Source organism: Sus scrofa, chromosome 15 (genome assembly GCF_000003025.6).
Source record: "Sus scrofa isolate TJ Tabasco breed Duroc chromosome 15, Sscrofa11.1, whole genome shotgun sequence".
In the NCBI taxonomy this organism is placed as follows: Eukaryota; Metazoa; Chordata; class Mammalia; order Artiodactyla; family Suidae; genus Sus; species Sus scrofa.
The window spans coordinates 53,673,981-53,693,329 of NC_010457.5; the positions used below are offsets into that span (position 1 = coordinate 53,673,981).

Consider the following 19,349-nt stretch of genomic DNA (forward strand, 5'->3'; position numbering starts at 1 on the left):
TGCTTCTTAGGGCTGCATATGGAGGTTCCCAGGCTAGGGGTAGAATCAGAGCTGCAGCTGCAGGCCTATACCACAGCCACAGCAATGTGAGATCCAAGCCGCATCTGCTACCTACACCACAGCTCACAGCAACACCAGATCCTTAACCCACTGATCGAGTCCAGGGATGGAACACGAGAGTTCTCACAGACACTAGTTGGATTCGTTAACCACTGAGCCATGAAGGGAACTCCCTAAACCTAATTCTTAATTATCCTCTTTATCTTCGATACACACATGAGGTAGATGCACAGAGGACTAATTATTTTCCACAGCCTCACAACCATGCCTTGTCTCCACTCACCTGCTATGAGCTGGTTCCCCTCCCTCCTGAGCTGCACAAAGGAGGCACAAGCATACACCCAGCTAGTCATAAAATCACTAATAATTCTTACTAACAGGAAGTGGGTGGATGATATTGTCACTTTAATCACTGTCGTGAGCTTTTTGATAGTATTTTAAAAAGAAATATTACTGAGCACATAATGACAGTTATTTTAACAAGTCGCTGGAGATAAAACTACTAAAAAAAGTTAATAAAAGTGGTTCAAAATGGTGAAACCATTACTCATCAATACATTTAATACAGTGAGCAGACTGAACCTAACAATTTTGCTTTTTACGGGAAGCTTTTTCAGCCATTTTTAATTCATCCTACTAAGAACAAACGTGATCATGAAACCCAATTAAGTCAGCAGTGAGAAAGTCTGAGAGTATTTCTCCACAGTTCCTATATCAAAATGATTTGTTAACATGGAGCTTTAAAAGGCATCCCAACACGCCAGTGAAAGACAGGGAAGATGGCCTGACCCTCTGCATTTCCAGGGAAAGCAAACAAAATTAGAGTGAGCAGTACACCTTGAAGATTTATTGCAAAACTAACCCAAAAATGCTAAGTTGAGCTCAAGAGCATGTAGTTAATACGCTATTTATCTACCATGAATGTTATCTACCATGATCAGCTCTGTGTCTTAACTAGTGGGCTCTCCCACTGCAATGAGGCAGCAAGAGGCAAAATTTTCTACTTTTCAGAGGGTAGCTAAGCCATTAAGAATAAAAAGACCATTGCCGATGGATAGGAACCCTACTGATTTCAACCAAACTGGTCTGCAGTGAGGTTCAGCTGTGTCTCAGCCATTACCATGAGTCTCCTTCAGAGGAAAGCAAGGACTAGAGCATCTTGCATTCTGTCTATTCACTGTCAGAAATAAATTACTGAATTTGTGCTATTATATATTTGGGGGTACCATTTGTTACAACAGTTAACCTACCCTCCCTAGTACATCTATGAGAAAGGCAAGCTTAAGGGGTAAATTCCCTTAAGATTCTGTCTTTGTATTTCTATTTAAAGTAGCATGTATTCCTTTCCCTTATTAAAATTAATACACATTCACTACCAAAACTTTAGACATACAAATAAAATTAAAATTCTTATCAATAATTCTAATGCCCGACCAATAACATTTTATTATATAGCTTTCCAAGCTTTTACTTCCCTTTAGATTGACAGATGGATGTTATAAATAGATAATTGTGAAAGCAATCACACGGACAGCATCATAATGCCATTTTTTCACTTGGCAATGTATATGAACATGTCTAAACGTAATTTTTTTCTTCTACTAGATTTTGAAGGACAATACAATACTCTATACAGTTTTATGTAACCATTCTCCCACTGAAGGACATAATCAGTCTGGAACAATGGTACAAAAGGTACACAAAGTAGACAGAAAAGCAGATCATCATGAGAAGAACAACATGTGCAAATGCACAGACCCCTACAGCCACCTGGCACGTGGACAGCAATGTCATCGGTGTAGCACAGCATTCCAGGTAGAAGAAGGAACTAGGTGGTAAGAGCACTTGGATAAAAGCTGAAGTCCTTTTAAGCCATTCAAAGGAGTCCAGATTTTATCCTGATGGCAGTTGAAGAGGTTTAAGCAACAGTATAGTATGATCTTTTCTGTTTCTGAAAGATCACTCAAGCAACGGTACAATGATTTTAAGAAGCAGGAGAATCCCTGAGCAAAGACAACAGACCGTTAGAGTAAGAATGGGAATGACTACAGAAACAGTGGAGCTGGGGTAAAAGGGAGGCATCTGAGATGCCTTAACAGGATAGGATCAATGGGATCTGGTCACCAAACTGATGTGGGCAGGAGCAGTTTTTATTGGGGTAACTGGGAAGATATGAAATAAGAGAATTAAGTGTTTTCTAATAAGCAGCCACTCCTATCTGGCACAGAATAAGCTGTCTATCCAGGAAGCCTGGTAGTAACAGCAATAATTATAATAGAAGAAGTGACAGAAGTTTCGTTATTAGTATACAGATGCACAGATGGACTGGCAGGGGACATGATGAGATACTGTTTAATATGTTTCCCATGAAGTGTCTGTAGGACATTTGGGGGGATTATTTATAAGTGGTTGGATATACAGATCTGGAGCCAGAAAATAGCATCTGGCTAGAGATATGGATTTAGAAGCCATGACACAGAAGTACCATTAGATCTGCTGGCATAACACATCGGGGGCTAAGGGAGGAGAACAGCAAGCTGAATGTAACACAGCTGAGTTGGCCCCTGCCCCGCACAGCCCCTGTGGTGGTGCCCGGCCTCTTCATGTAGGAATTTAAGAAATCAGATCAAATTAGTTCTCCTTTGACAACTTATTTCTACTTTGCTCATTCTTCTCACAAAAGGTCCAGAACAGATCACCTCTGCCCAAACCCCAAGACTCACAACTGAGAAAGGTCTTTTAACCCAACCCTGCCATCAAGGCAGAATACTTCCCCACCATCCTCAGAACTGTGGCCATCCAGCTGGAAACCAAGATCTCCCTACTCTTCACTGGCCCCATCCATTTCCACAATAGCACTAATTATCAGAACCTAAAACCGTGCCAGATTTACACTGTTTGATAAAAATTCATAATAAAGTGCTTTGAATCTTTGTCATTTTATTAAAACAAATGACTGAACTTTCCTGCTTGAAAAGTTTACAGTTGTAAATTAATCTATTAATCACACTTTATAGCTTCAAGAAGAGTATTTGCTTCTTGAAAAGATGATGCTCATGAACACAAATAATTGGATTTTAGGCAGTAGAGTAAATGACTCAAATGGCAGGGAGGTGAAAAGCTTTGGATGAAAGAGCACACTTTTTCATGATGGTTCCCTCCCGTCAAGCTCCCTCACTCTTCTTTCAGATTGTAGAAAAGTCTCACAATTGTTTTTCCATTAATGTTCTCTGTAGAACAAGACTAAAATGAGAGGAGAAAAAAGAAAAGTTCCAAGGGCCACAGCAGAAGGGGTTTGCCTATGGGTTCTTTTTTTTTTTTTTTTTTTTTTTGGTCTTTTTAGGGCCATATCCACATAATCTGCACATGGAGATTCCCAGGCTAGGGGTCAAATCAGATCTGCAGCTGCCAGTCTACACCATAGCCACAGTAACGTGGGATCTGAACCACATCTGTAACCTACATCACAGCTCACAGTAACGCTGGATCCTTAACTCACTGAGTGAGGCCAGGCATTGAACCCAAGGGCTCACAGATACTATTCAGGTTCATAACCGCTGAGCCACAACAGGAACTGTGCCTGTTGGGTCATTTCTTAGATGAGGACCAGATGCTATTTGAATGGACCAAGGAAAGCTCTTTAGTTCCACCTTCTCATTTTGCTTATAAAGGAACAGAGGCTCAAAGAAGTCAAGTCACTCACCTCAACCCACCCAGGTACTACAGTACAAAGCTCAAAGTGGAAAAGAGTTCTCCTGGCTCTAAGGGGGGCATGTTTCACTTGTGAATAAGCTGAGGACATTCCAAGTGCCTGACTGTAAGGACGCTGTGGCTTCCTGAGTGATACAAGACACATTCATGATTAGAAATACCGTAAAACACATCAGTTTTTGAAACACAAAGATAACCTAAGGGATACCTGTAAGAGTCCCGTGTATAAAGTGTGGTGTAAGCATACTTGAAATGGTGCTCTGTGTTCAGATGCTAGAGTGAGGATTTCCAGCAGGATCATTACTAGGACTGCCGTGGAACCAGTGGGATCTAACTGCTGAATTTCCACAGACAGAAATTCCATGGACGACAGTGAGAGAGGAAGCAGATCCAGGCAGAGGAGATGGCATGTATAAAACAAGAGGTTAGGGAAGTGTGTGGCCTGTTCATGGTGCAGTTAAGAGTAGATAAAATTGATCACACAGTAAAATGAGAAAGATTAGGCTTAGTCTGCATTAAGGAGGGCAGCGAACATCGGGGTCTAGAGTTAACTATGGTGCCTCCATTAAAAATTTCCAAGTAGGAAAAGAGGTCTCATAAAAGTAGTATTTTAGAATGACTCGTCCTCCAGTGAAAGGTTTTATGAAAGTCAACTGGAGCAGCCAGAGCAGAAGTAGGGAAATTAAGAAAAAATGGGAAAAGAATAATAAAAGAGATCTGATACCAATCCAAGTATGATAAGGTGTCTCTCTGGACCACGTTGATAACAGTATAAACAGGAATACAACATTTTTTTATGGTGACTTAAGGCCAAGTTTACCTTTTAAAACTTTTATTGGTTTTTATTAAGCTATTATCTATTGTACTTTTGTTATTTGGTGGCTCCAGATTCAGGAGCCAAAATTCTAGGCAGATTAAGAGTTGAATAGATGAACACCTCTGTTTTCCAAGGACTTTTGTGTATTAATGACAGTGTCATTGGAGTCTTTGAATAGAAAATAAAAAAACTGCTTACCACCACTTCACATCAATTAGGGTGGCTATTATCAAACTAATAGAAAATAATACAGGTTGGCATGAACATGAAGAAACTAGAACCCTTGTGCATTGCTGGTGGGAATGTAAAATGGTCCAGCTACTGTGGGAAACAGTATGGCAGGTCCTCAAAAAGTTGAACATAAAATTATCATATGATACAGCAATTCCACTTCTGGGTATGTACGTAAAACAACTGAAAGCAGGGTCTTAAAGAGGTATTTGCACACCCATGTTCACAGTACCATTATTCACAATAGCCAAAAAGCAGAAGCAACCCAAGTGCCCACTGACAGATAAAAGGACAAAACAAAATGTGATCTAGAGAGTTCCTACTGTGGCTCAGCGGAAACCAAACTGACTAGCATCCATGAGGACGTAGGTTCAACCCCTGGCTTTGCTCAGTGGGTTAAGGATTTGGCATTGCCATGAGCTGGGGTATAGGTTGCAGATGTGGCTCAGGTCCCACATTACTGTGGCTGTGGTGTAGGCCAGCAGCTAGAGCTCCAATTCGACCCTTAACCTGGGAATCTCCATATGCCTTGAGTGTGGCCCTAAAAAGACAAAAAAAAAAATTGTGGTCTATACATGTTATGGAATACTGTTCAGCCTTTGATATGCTCAAATGATGTCCAAAAATTACAGATAGCTCTGAGTGAATGGCTATTTTAAGGAATGGCTACAACTTAGATGAGTCTTAAAGACATTATGCCAAGTGACACAAGCCAGTAACAGAAAACCAAATCCTATATGATTGCACTAATAAGAGGTAATATATAGTCAAAGTATGGGGACAACTTAGAATAGTGGTTGCCAGGGGCTGGAGGAGGAGGGAACAGGGAATTATTGTTTAATTGGGATGGAGTTTCAGTTTGGAAAGATGAAAAGCTTCAAGATGGATGGTGGTGGTGGCCCATTAATGTGAGTGCTTCATGCTACTGAACTGAACACTTAGAAACAATTTAAATGCTATGTTTTATGTTATTGCAACTTAGGGGAAAAAACACTCTCACCAGAATAAGACTGTGGTCCAAAACACTTCAGTTTTTCACGCAATCCCCTCTAATGAAAGAAAAGTTGCCAGTGCTTCTGAAGAAAAGAAGCAAGCCACCCCAGTGGATGGGAACGAGGACCTTGGAGGAGACACTAACTCGAAGGTGTCTAGACTTGCAAGGACATAGAGTGCCTGGGAAATTTCAAAGCTGTGGCCCTTTCATGCTGATGGGGTGACAATGAACTCTGCACAGAGCATCTCCATCTGGGCAGCCACCAAAGAGGCCTAACTGCCAGCATCACCTTCCAAGGACAAAGGCTAATGACAAATTCTATTTGTAGCAAACACAGCTACCCTTCTCAGTAGATAGGAACCAGGTTTTGCATCCAATTACACAGCTAGGGTTCCTCCCATGGTGGAAGAAAATGCCACCAGTCCCATCTGCTACTTCACCAATGATACACCACCACCATGGTGTCTCCAGAGCCGACTGAGAAGGTGGAGGAAAAGGATATCATAGTTGATCAGAGCCCAAGTGGACACACGCCACCCCCCACTACAGTCTGACCAAGAGATGACAATGTTCAAAACAAAGAAAAGTGAAAAGTAATGTATCCAAAAATCTCACTACTTCTTAGTGCTTCCCAGTGCTTTTCCTTCTTGAGTTCCAAGACTTGAACTTACAGGGCTGAGGTGGTTAAACACTTGTGGGAGAGATCAAGGGAGAACAGAGAATTTGAGTGCTGAGCTCTCATACCCAAAACAAGTCGAGTTGGAATGATTTGAGAATGGGTCTGCTCAAAACAGTGGCAGAGATTCAGTGACAACCCCAAATCCTTTCTGCGCTTGGGAGTCCAGACAACACAGAGAATTCTGTTTCCCAGTCAGGGCCACAGACTACACAGAATAAACACAGAACGTTAAAATCCAGAAATAATTGAGGAAAAAAAATTTTTAGGAAATCAACCTTTCTCTGAAGCCCAAAGATTGATCTAGAGGAGGAGCTGCTGTCTTGACAGAATATGTCTCCAAACGCCACTTCCTGCAGAGACCTTCTCACCACATTAGAGACTTGAGGAGCAAGAATCAGTTTTCTTTTTCTTCTCTCAAAATTCAGTCACTGTACATACAACATAGCTGGGGCACTTCAGTCCTTTATTCATTTGACTACTGAGCAGATATTTAAGACACACAGAACAATCAAGCAATGGGTTATCAAAGAGGAAAAAAAGAGATACAAACTTGGGGTAGTCATATAACCTGTTATAACCTGGTGGTCTTAGTAAGCCCTCAAGTTTTCAGCTCCTGTGGCCTTAATGGCAATTCCCAGACTGCAGACAAACATTTGGGACAACAGTATTACTGCTGCAGACTTTCCAAATTCGTCAGGGCAGAGAGGCTCCTTCTATCTAATCATGAGCCCTCCATGCCCTGGGCTCCCAGGTGTGCCCACTATCAAGTCTCTAGGGCCCTCACCAGGCATGTCCCCTCTGCTGGGCTCTGTTCACATATTTGGAACAGAGGAGTCTAGGTTCTCATCATTACCTCCTAAACCTGGTGCCCAGCTCCAGCAGCTGTGCTGCTCCTCCAGCCCCCACCACCCTGGGGCTGATCTCCAAAGCCAGAGTCTAGGGCTTTGTTGGGCAGGTGGGAGGGGTTCTGAAATAGAGATGGCAATGCAGATTACCACCTCTGTCCTCATGGGAAGGACAAAGAGCCTATCAGGAAAAGAAGGCCTGCATTCACATCTTCTCATCTGAGACCGCCATATTCTGACATACTTGGACCCAGACAACCAAATTCCAAGGTGCCCAGAGAAGACTTGTTGGTGTGACAATGAGCAGCAATGGATACATCGGTCCCTCACAGACTCAGACCTGCTCATGGGGCCCCATTGTCTACCTAAAGCTTTCACTTTCAGTGTCCTCACCAAGGACACAGAGAGGAAGGCAAGAAGCCCAAGTTCCGAACTGAGAGCTCAGTCTCCCATCTACCATCCAAGCTGTGGCTAAACTCAGACTCCCTTTTCTGTTCTTTTAGTTATTATGGAAAACGAGATGTTAATTTTACTAGACCCTCATGGGGAGAAACAAGGTTAGGATGTGGTTTCCCAGTAAACTACTTCCCATCAGAGAAAATACCCTGGGTTTGCTTGAAGACCAAAAATAATAATGGCAATTATCATTTAGGCATCTCTTTCTAGGATTCTTGGATGGCAAGTCTATACTGGGGGTAGGGGTGGAAACCGTGTCCTAATAATCTGATCCAGGCCAAGCAGAGATGGTCAACCCACTTTAAGCTTTCAATGTCAACAAAATTTCTTTAAAAAAAAATTTCTTCAATCTCTATGGATCCATTGGAGATGGAGAGCTAAGAGACAAGCTTTCAAAACAGGCTTGACCAGGTACATCACAGCCCTAAACAATGTGAAAATAACCATACGAAAATACAATCTCTCAACCAACACTAACTTCAACTCAGTTGGACTTAAGTCTGAATTCTGTTGATTCTCAAATAATTCAACTTTAGATGTTAAGGTGTAATAGGCAGTATCACTAAGCAGTTGTTCAAGTACTACAAAGCGACTGGTATTTGGGGGAGTGGCTAGGTTATACATTCTTTCACAATGTTATTTTAACTTAAATTTCACAATATCACAGAGTGAAATACACTTGTACAAATTTAAATCATTCATATAGGGATGGAAAACTGTCCACAATCGCCGTCTGTTATTTAGAAACAAGAGTGCTAAAATATAGTTTTTGCTTTCTCATGAGAAATTTGACACCAACATGTTACATATTGGCTTGGGTAACAAACTGTAGGAGTTCATAAGAGCTACATTTTTTAACCTTTGGTTTTCTTTATCTGCTTTTTTCCCCCCACTATATGCTTTCAAGGAGTATAATAATCCATGAATCCCTACCACTGTTTCTGATTATATACTTTGTCTTATTATCATTCATTTATATAAGGCTAATCAAAATAGCCATTCACTCAGGGCTATCTGTAATTTTTTGACATTATTTGAGCATATCAAGGATAACAATGCTTAGGGTTTTTTGGTTTAAGTACTAAGGGCAGATGAGAGTTGAAAGATCTTTGGATATCCAGCCAGTTCAGCACTTGTCACTGAAATTTAAAAATAGGTTTTAAAAGTTAACATTTATAATTAAGAAAAAAATAACAGGAAGAAAATGGGCATCGAAGCAAAGGAGATTTCCTGAACAATTAATAGATTGCATTTGACAAGGGCAATAACCCGCCCAATCACATCTTTTGCTCTCATTTGCTATAAATACACAGGCCAGCGGAAGCACAGCCCACTGTTTTGACCCTCATTGCTACTGAAGCTTCCCAGTCCCACCCAAAACATTAAGACATATGGTAAAACTTTCCCTAGATCCGGAGGATTTATAGATCTCCCATAGCTGATGAGAATGATCCCCTAGTGCTTATAATAGATTCTGATTCAGGTATTTCAATTCACCTTTTAAAACACTTTTATTCCAAGGAGTTGTTTTCCCAAATGAACTGCCTTGGTTTCATTTTCTTAACATAAATATATACAAATACATGCGGTTTCTCTACTCAACAGAAAGAAACGTTTTAAATACTGTCTAGATTTTTTTTTTTTAATGAGAGTTGCAACGTTTATTTCAGGTTCTCTCTTGTTTTTTGTTTTTTGTTTCTTTTTTGCCACACAGGCAGTATGTGGGAATTCCTGGGCCAGGGATTGAACCTACACTGCACAACAGCAACCAGAGCCACAGCAGTGAGAACGCAGGAGCCTCAACCTGCTAGGCCATCAGAGAACTCCCACTGCCTAGATTTTTGACAGGAAGATTTACATAGTTTAAAGAACAGTCATAAACACTTGGGAAATTAAATTTACATGTGCATTTATGAAACACAAGCAGTCAAGCTGTATCTGTTTCTATTGCTACCTCCTTAATACAGCTTTTATTAAGAATAATTTTCTTCAATGTTGGCTGGCAAACCCCTGCAGCATTTTTGTCCTTTTGGTAACACCGTAAGGTCAACACTCTATTAATTAGTTACTGAGGACATTAGAGAAAGAAAGCACCATTTATCCTAAATAATTGATAAACATGTTTGCACTGTCAATACGTGCCAATATTATGATATACTGAATATTTAGATTGGCTTGGCTTGTACACAATGTAAAAATCTTGCATGCCCCAATTATAGGTGTTATTCAACATCACTATTTTTACTCCTTTTTGGAAATCAGTTTCAGCTTAGTATAACCACAATGCTTTGAAAACTAAAAGCAAGCATATTATTGTATTATTCAATGATTTGTTTGAATAGAAATTTGATTCACCAGGAAATTATTTTGTATTCCAATACATATAAGACCTAGAAATATGTCAGCGAGACAAGAGAGAAAGCAAAAGCTGGGAAGAATTTAAATAACTGTAAAAGTGTAATTCACACAAATCTGAAATATAAAGCAAAGGAGCTATGAGATTCTGTGTTGTTTTCTAAAACACACTTAAACACGTTGTTTCAAAAAGTCCTCATTCAGAGAAGAGCTTTTTTTATCTACACACACTATGCAGGAGTTTCTAAGATGGGGGTTGCAAAATGAGAAGAAAAAATCATTCAGGGAAGACTTCCATTAGCTCAACCCTAAGGCTAACCTGTTGTATGTGTAGTTTCTACACTAGTAAGCAACTTGTAGGAAACACCGGCAGCTGAGCTCAAGAGAACTGGAAAGGCTCCCCCATCCTGGGTATGGTATCACAAAATGACTTTGCTGTATTCCCTCTCCAGCCTAGCATCTTGGCTCAGGCAGGAACACAGCTATCATGCCCCCAGGGCAGCTTCATGCTGTTAGGCAAGCACCCTCTGCTCCATCACTGCCTGAAATCTGACCAGAAGCACACTGAAGCAGCTCAGCCAGGACCAATCAACCTCTATTCTCTCTGTATGTATTTTCTCCAATTTGTATTCCTTTGCCTGTTAGGTTCTGAATGGCACTGTTAACTGTGCCACACAACTATACGAATGTACAAGTTTACACACACACACAATTTCACACGCAATATCCAAGTACAGATTTACTGAGTTTACATTGTATAAAATAGATTATTTACTTATATTCTACAATATTATAGCAACTATGTTCATAAAAACCCAAAAGAAACTTCCAGCACAATTTCATTTAGTCCTTAGCTAAACCTTTAAGGTTTCACCCAGTATCATACTTGAAAGAACATTTAAAGCACACACACACAAAAAAAAAAAAAAATCACCAAACACACAATAATTACACAAACCTGAAACAGTAACTTGATGATTCCTTAATCTACCCAATTACATGCAGGAGATTTCCAGTTCATTAAGAAAACCTGCTTTGCTTAGCGCTCCACAACTTAACGACAATGTTGTATTTCCTTTGACTGGCAAACAGAAGAGCAAAACTACCTTCAGCGAAGCTTTTTCAGCCTAGAAGCATGAAAACAGAATAGTATTCCTCCACAAATTTTCCATTTCCAAACATCCTTTGGACCTTTATAAGAACTTTACCTCTGAAAACTGCCATCTTTCTAGTTAACAGGCATAACACCACTGCTCACCTAGCAACACACCCCACAATCCTAGGCATCACTGCTAACTATGATCCCCTCTACGCTAACTTTCACTATGTGTAGTAAATGATTCACAACGCCTGTGGTTTGGGGTCAAAGCAAAATCCTTCCTCAACTGCATAGACTAAAACATGTGAAAACTGGATGCTGGCGTGGCTCAAAAGGGTTGTTTCAGCTTCTCTGACCAAATAACATAAGATGCAAGACAATGGTGTGGAGCTATTGTCTTTCCTAATAAGACAGCTCCCAGCAGAGAGTTTCCCGTGTTCTCAGTGACATCTATCAGCCAGACCCAGGGAATCCCAACGCCACTCAGTTTCTTCAGCACCACTGTTTGAGAACAGCTTCTGGCCACAGACTGGTGCAATCCTAACAAGTCTGTGGCACACAAAGTGCCTTGTTAAGAATAAGGAAAGGGAGGATGAGCAGAGCTCTTTCCTGACATTAAAACCCAATCTCTAGCCATTAATTAACCACAGGACAGAGGCACCACAAAACGCCAATCAGAAATTGCACACTTGGCCATCACCTGTAACAAATTTTAAAGAACTGACACTTTGCATCACAGCCAGACTGAGCATGGTGTGATGCTGAGTTTTGCAAAAATTCAATTAACCCATCTATTAGACAGATATATAAAGACCAAGGGAAAATCTATTATGCATGTTAGATTTTGTGATGTGTAATCATGTTAATTTACGGTTTGAGAAGAAACCCTGCCATGTTTTAGTGATTATATGAACATTAGGAAGTTACAAATATTTAAAACCTAGAAATTACTTTAAGAATGTAATTTCTCAGACCCGATAATACTGATAAAGGCCCCGGGAAGAATATTTACAGTGGTAAAATTGGAAAAGGTGGGGGAAGTTTGTATTGTTGAACTCTTCCGAAATTCTCCTTAAGGGCCTACATGTGAAGTTCCGTAATGACATTCATCTGTTCTGATTCACTGACGGGCCAAACACTCTCCGAGCCAAAATATGGTGAAAACAACAATTCTGGAGATGATTTCAACCAAAAAGAAAACACCCTGCTTTATAGTTCGCACATACCATATTCACAAGGTACAGACTGCTGGCCCGAGTTGGACAAAAACTCTACCACGCTGCAAAGGGAATCTCACTCAGTGCTCCGTCCTTTCCCCCTCGGAAAGACACAGGCACAAATCCCTGACCAAGTCCACACTCCGGACTCCTAAGTGATGGGAAGAGGTTCCAAACCTTCCTGTTTCAAAGGAAAAGCCCCACATGGCTGCCCGCCCTTCTCAACAACTCAGAACCACAGCCAAGTTCAAGAAGGCACTAACAAGAAAGCAGCCGGCCCATTTCCATTTGACATGGTGAACGAAACCCCAAGGGATTAAAAAGTTTGAGGCGGCCCCAAGCCAGAACCAAACTTGGGCTTTCACCAATAGCAAAGCCTCGAAAACGGGAAACCGGAGAAGGCACTGCCCGCGGAATCCAATCCGCGAACCCTCCTCCTCTGAGCGGCGCCCAGAGGCTCCCACCGCGCAACTCCCCCTGCTCCGACCGCGTCCACCGGTCAGCCGCGGAACCCCAGCGCCCGGCGCGCCCCGGGAATGCGCCCTCCCCGCCCGGCCCGAGCGCGCCCCGCAGGGCCAGGAACTTACCGCACCGCTTGCACAGCACCCGGCTGACCTCCTTCTTGAGGTTCCGGCCCGTCTCTAGAGGGGGAAAGGATGCTCGGAAGGCAGCCGGTGCGCGGCCGCTGCTGTTGGCGTCGGGCTCCATGAAAAAGATGTACCTGCTGTCCTCCTTGAGTCGCCCGCAGGAGGGGAACGCGGGGTGACCCCAGGCGCCCAGGCGCACGGTGAGCAGCGAGTCTTTCTTCAGGCCCCCGGCTTTCACCGCCCACACCTGGTGCACCTTCACCAGATAGGGCGCCTCGTCTCCGGGCTCGGCGGCACTGGGCGCCGGGGCCGGGGGCCAGGAGGGCACAGTCCGGTTGTTCGCGGGCAGCGCTCCCGGGCCCGCGGCGGGCGGCTGGCGCTCGCCGCCCCACGCCCCTGCCTCGCCCGCCGCCGCCGCCGCCTTCCTGTCGAGTGCCCCCTGCTGCCGCCGCGCCGGGTGCACCTTTCCCTCGATCACCACCGCGGCGCGCTGAGCCAGCTCCTGCACCGAGCCCACGCTGGGCGGGGACGCGTAGCACACTGAAGCCCCCGCGGGAGCCGCCTCGTTGCCGGCGGCCGCCCCCGGCGCCAGGGCCGTGGTCCACAGCAGCAGCAACAGTATCGGCGGCGGAGGCGAGCGGGCTGCGGGGTCGGAGCGCGAGGCCCGGGGGCCGTCCTCCCCGCGCGGCGCGGGGCGCGTCGCCATCTCATGGTGCGAGGTGCGTGCGGGCTCCCAGCTGTCGGTTCGGACTCTGCCTAGGTCTCTCGCGCTGTCTCCCTTTTCCTCTCTCCGCCTCCCCCTTTACCCTCCTCCTAATTTATTTATTGGCGGGGGCTGTGGGAGAGTTGTTTACGGGAGGAGGAGGAAGGGAGAAAAGAGGTGGGTGGAACCTCAGAAAGGCGAAGAGGTATAAGGGCAAAAAAAAATTTTTTTTAAGCCAAATTAGAAAAATAATAAGAATAAAGCCGCCGCCACCGCCTCGGTTGCTGAGAGTGACAGGTCCTCCCCGCGCCGCCGCCGCCGCCGCGCCGGAGCCCCGCTGTCGGGGCTGTCACCGGAGGAGGACGTGGAGGTGGAGGAGCTGCTCGGCGGGTAACAGTCCTTTGTGTGAAGTGATGCTGCGGCGGTTGCTGAGGCTGCGAGCGGGCGGCGGGGCGAGAGCGCGAGGGAGAGAGCCCTGGAGGCGGAGTTGCGTGCCTGGAAATCGCTGGGTGGCCGCGGCGGCGGCGGCGGCAGCGCCCTGCGCCTGGCCGGCCTGTTTACCTGCGGGGCGAAGTCGGCTCGCGCCTCCCGTCCCCATGCTGATGCCCGAGCCTGGCCCACGAGTCAGTCCTCCGGGGTCAGCCCTGGCCTGCGCACCTCCTCCCTTCCCGTCGCCCCGATTGCGGCAATGGGAGGGCCGGGCGGCAACCGAGCTGAGCTGCAGTCCGAGTGGGCTGCGGAGATTTCCCGGGGACTAAGAGGTGACGCTTGAGCCATTGGGGACCTGTTAGCTGGGCGAGGGAAGGAAGGGGGGCACACGGGAGATGCGGGGCCTCGTGGCAGAAAAGTTTTGGGTGAACTGGTTACTGGAGAGTCCAAAGGGAGCAACACGTTCGCAGGAGACAAGCTGCAATTAAAACAACTTTAACTGTCGTTCGCTCTCCTGCTAAGGCGCACACACAGTGAGCACTTAGGGTTTGAAGCTTCCTTCACACTCTGCTTTGCATGACGCTTGTCTAGATTATCCTTGCCTTTTCTCCTATGGAAATGCCTGATTCACCATGATTTTCTGACCGATGAAGTCCTGCCTCTAGGATCGTTGCTTGAATAAAATAGTTGCTCAATAAGGCCATTTTGTATAAAGTTTATGGCACTTTGTCAACTAGTTAGTTCTTTAAAAAATAACTGGATGGAATGAAAGGTGCCCTTGTGCCTGCTGGAACAGAGGATTTCAGACCTGAGGAAGTGTAGGCTAAATACTGTGCCATCTGAATATCATACCCCCCCACCCTAACTCACCCCATCCCAGTCCCATCCCCTCCTATCCCCGACAGATTGAGGGAGTTATTTGAAATCCTTCATCTCCCAAGGATGTTCTTTTCAAACAAGTAGCACTCAACAGAAAGAACACATTTTTAGCATTTAGAGGAAAATATTTCTTTTATGTTCTTTTATGGTGAAAAATATTGAATGACCTAATAAAATTAAGTTGAGGTTGTTTGTTACTCAATGGCCTGCTTGATCCATATTATGAGACCTTAAGATTTTAAAAGCATTATAACTTAATATCCTTTACTCTGGGATTCTATAAATTGCCTCTAGCAGTTTCTTGAAAGTAAGTCACATGAGCTTTAGATTTTTCTATATAAAAAATAAAAGCAAAAGATTTTTTTTTTCTTGGCATCATATAGTTGGCTAGAAAACAATGTCTTACCCCCTCAAGGGCCAGCGTGGACGTATATGGTCCTGCAGCTCACTGTGTGTTTCAGCATGTGGGGACTCCTATGTCTTATGGTGGATGGCATGCTTCAAGAGATCGGTGTAGTAGTATAGTTCTGGTCTCCAGTGCACGTTCTCTTAAAGACTCCTGATCCTCTGATTTACTGAAAGAAAGCGGTCAGATATCCACCCCTACTGATGTTTTCACCTTTCTTTGACCTGACCTCACACATATCTAACCCTTGACCTGTTTGGAGTTGCACCTCTAACCTAGAACACTCTCCCTTCCTCTCCACCTTTCAGACCTTCTATCAGTTATCTACTGCTGATTGAGAAACCACTCCAAAACGTGTTGGCCTAAAGTAATAGTGATGCATGGAGTGCAGGATGCTGTGCATTGGCAGTTTTGACTGGGCTCCGCTGGGCCCACTGATGGCTCTTCTGGGGACTGACTAGTCATAGATGCCTCAGCTGAAACAGCCCAGATTTGAATGACATGGTTGCTTTCCACTCAACAGGCTTAACCTGCTTTTGTTCATGGTCGCTGGACATGTTTGGAGAGACTAGAAACATGCAAGGTGTCTTGTGGCCTAGGCTTAGAACTGGCACCTTGCCTCCGTTACAAGGAGAGCTCCAACTCCAAGAGTTGGCTCTCAGAGTGAAATGCTGAAAACTTGCATTGCCCAGGGGCAGAGCTCCAGGAAAGGGAAGAACTGAGACCATTTCTACAATCCACTACAGACAGTAAGCATCCTTTGAGGTCTACCTGCTCCCAGTAGCCTTTCTTCAATACTAGACATTCAGAGTGACCACCTACATATGCAATCTGCATCTTGCCTCCTGTGTTTTTCGTCATATTTTATGGAGCCCAAGTGTTGCCATTTACTACTATCTCTTCAACTAAATTGTGAGCTTGTTGAAAAGCAGAGACCACGTTTTCAGCATTCCCCTGTTTTAACCCAATTTGGGGAACGTATTAATCAGTCGATAAATGAAAGTCAGCTGATTAACGAGGACTGACGTGGTAACGTGTCACAGAGGGGGAAGTCCAGGAAATGAGAACAGTAACATTTTAAAACACTGGCTTACAGGCTCATTAAATGCAGATTACTCCCTCCAAACCCCAGCCCTTTAATACGGCACAAAAGCATTTTATCTATGATTAAACACAAGCTGCTGCTTTTGTTTTTTTAATGTCCTTTTTAATGTATTTTTTAATGCCTTTCCCTTGCTCCGACATTTTCTTTGCTCCTCTCTCAGCTAAGTAGTTTTTAGGGGTAATTCTTGCAGATACTTTCTGTGCAAAGATGAGAACTGTTTGCACGAATATTTCATTTCAGTTCTTGTATTGGAGTCCCCATTTTTTGGGGGGGAACTGATTCCCTTTTGCACCCTTTTGAATGAAAGGGGAAGGACATTTCTGATATGATTAACATACTCTTGAGAAATACATGAACAATTGTTCAGTGTGTTTAAAGGCTCCTCAGAAAAGGGACAATTTAATTGGTCCACACCATTGTTTTTTTCTTTTTTGGAGGGGCATACCCACAGCATATGGAGGTTCCCAGGCTAGGGGTCCAATCAGAGCTACAGCTGCCGACCTATGCCACAGCCACTCAGGATCCAAGCCACGCTTGCTACCTACACCACAGCTCAAGTCAATGTCAGATCCCTGGCCCATTCAGTAAGCCAGGGATAGAACCCAAATCCTCATGGATACTAGTCGGATTTGTTTCCACTGCGCCATGACAGAAACTTCCACACTATTGTTTAAAAAAAAACAAAAAGGCTCATTCTTGGAAACTTCCTAGAACGAGGGTACTTACCCCTGCATCAGACTCACCTGTGCATCAAAATGCACTGATTGCCAGCCCCATCTCACAGGCTCTAATACAGAAGTTCTGGGGTGGGGCCTAAGAACCTGCATCTCTACCAAGTTCCCAGGTGCTACTGATGCTGCTGGTGGTGGAGAGACCATGCCTTGAGAACCACTGCCAAAAACTTTACATTTATAAACTTCAATATACATGCCATAATGACACTATAAACATGTGTAAACTTACTTAGGCATTGTATTCAAAAATTTAATGTCCCCTCCATCACAAATTTTCCCCCTCCCAGTTTTGAAAAAGAAATGTGGATTGCCTCCTTGATTATTAGTTAGAGGCTGGTACTATTTAGCAGACTTATCCTAACTAGTTAAGAATGACCACCTGTTGACAATAAAGGTGAGTGTTTCCTTGCAGCCTTAATTTGTCTCATTGGTCAGTTGGAACTAATAGGAAAACCAGCAGGATCAGAGCAGTTGTCATCATGTTACCTGGGCATGTTTTACCTGCTCAAGTGGGCAGAGAACAGAAAAAATTATGCAGATAAATGTGAAATACTATTTTTAATAGTTTAGAAAATCTAAAGAGGAAGTCCCTAGTGCAGTGGCAAAGTTTCCCCACCCCTCAGCACTTTATATCTTAGATGCTTCTAAATGGTGACTACTGAAGAGGCAACAGGAAACCCACATAGGCACTGATATCTACTCTATCATCACTGGCCAATGGCATGTAGAGTGCACACCTTCAGCCATAAATCATGAAACAACTGTACTCCTGGCCATAGAGTCCTGAATTTGCAGTTTCCGAAAGAATCCTCACTTGTTTTGCCACCGGTCTTGGAGCAGACATAAGGTCCAGAAAAATTTAGACAGTGATTTAACAATAAACCAGGTTAGAGAGAGATCGAGTCAAAAGAACTGCTGATTCACAGACCCATGGAAACCACCCCTGGGGAGCAATGCGGCAAAATATCTCTGCTGAAAACTAGCTAGAAAGTTAAGAAGATTTCATCACATACCAGCTGCAATGCCTTCAAAAATAATATATATATATATATGTGCCTGAGTCACTTTGCTGTACAGCAGAAATTGACAGAACAATGTAAATCAACTATAATAGAAAAAAAAAACTTAAAAAAAAAACTGGGCCAATGCCCTTGAGTCACAGACATCCTGGTCACCTCCCTTCACCTATCCATCCATCCATGCATTCATCCATCCCTCCATCCATCCACTTCTTTAATTATATAATAAAAAAGGGAATACTAAGCACAAAGTGGGAATAAAGAGATGAAAGGCTCCTGCTCCAAAGACACTCAGAACCTATTGCCACAAATTTGCATACTTTGGTATGACATGAAATCCTGTAGATTTCACATATTTTAGCCCTACTAATAGAAAAGAGAAGGAGATCAAGAGGATTTTCTGATTGCTTTTTTTGTGATTCAAGACATTGAACTTTGTGGCAAGTATGGAAGACCAAAAAGTCTCATTTCGGTTCATTTCCTTAACCCACCAAAGCAACAGCTCTCACTAGCCAACCAAGAGATGAACATTCCTTGGACATCTGCATTGGGCAGTACATGCAAAGCTTAAGGATACAGTGAACTGGGGTCAGATGTCAATTCTGCGATTTATTTCTCAGTCCTGTAACCCTACGAAAATTTACGAATTGTCTGAGCCTGTTTTCTTATTTATTAAATAAGAATCATCCTTTTTGTTTTTGCTTTTTTTTTTTTTTTTTTTTTTTTTTTTTTTGCTTTTTTTCTAGGGCCACACTTGCAGCATATGAAAGTTCCCAGGCTAGGGGTCGAAACTGGAGCTGCAGCCACCAGCCTACACCACTGCCATGGCAATGCCAGATCTGAGCCACACCTGCGACCTACACCACAGCTCACGGCAACACCAGATCCCTAACCCACTGAGCGAAGACAGGGATCGAACCAACATCCCTATATCCCCCTGGATACTAGTCGGGTTCATTACCGCTGAGCCACAATGGGATCCCCCATCCCTATTTTATTTCACAGGACACTTGCAAGGATTAA

General features: G+C 43.7%; 1 protein-coding gene across 1 annotated transcript in view; it reads right to left on the reverse strand.

Moving 5' to 3' along the window:
• The window catches only part of NRG1 (neuregulin 1), a 1,062,454-nt gene extending 1,048,431 nt beyond the window's left edge, over window positions 1-14,023 (reverse strand). The window contains exon 1 of the mRNA XM_021076394.1: window positions 13,052-14,023. Coding sequence (XP_020932053.1) covers window positions 13,052-13,757 — 706 coding nt within the window. The 5' untranslated portion in view covers window positions 13,758-14,023. The remainder of the gene's footprint in view (window positions 1-13,051) is intronic.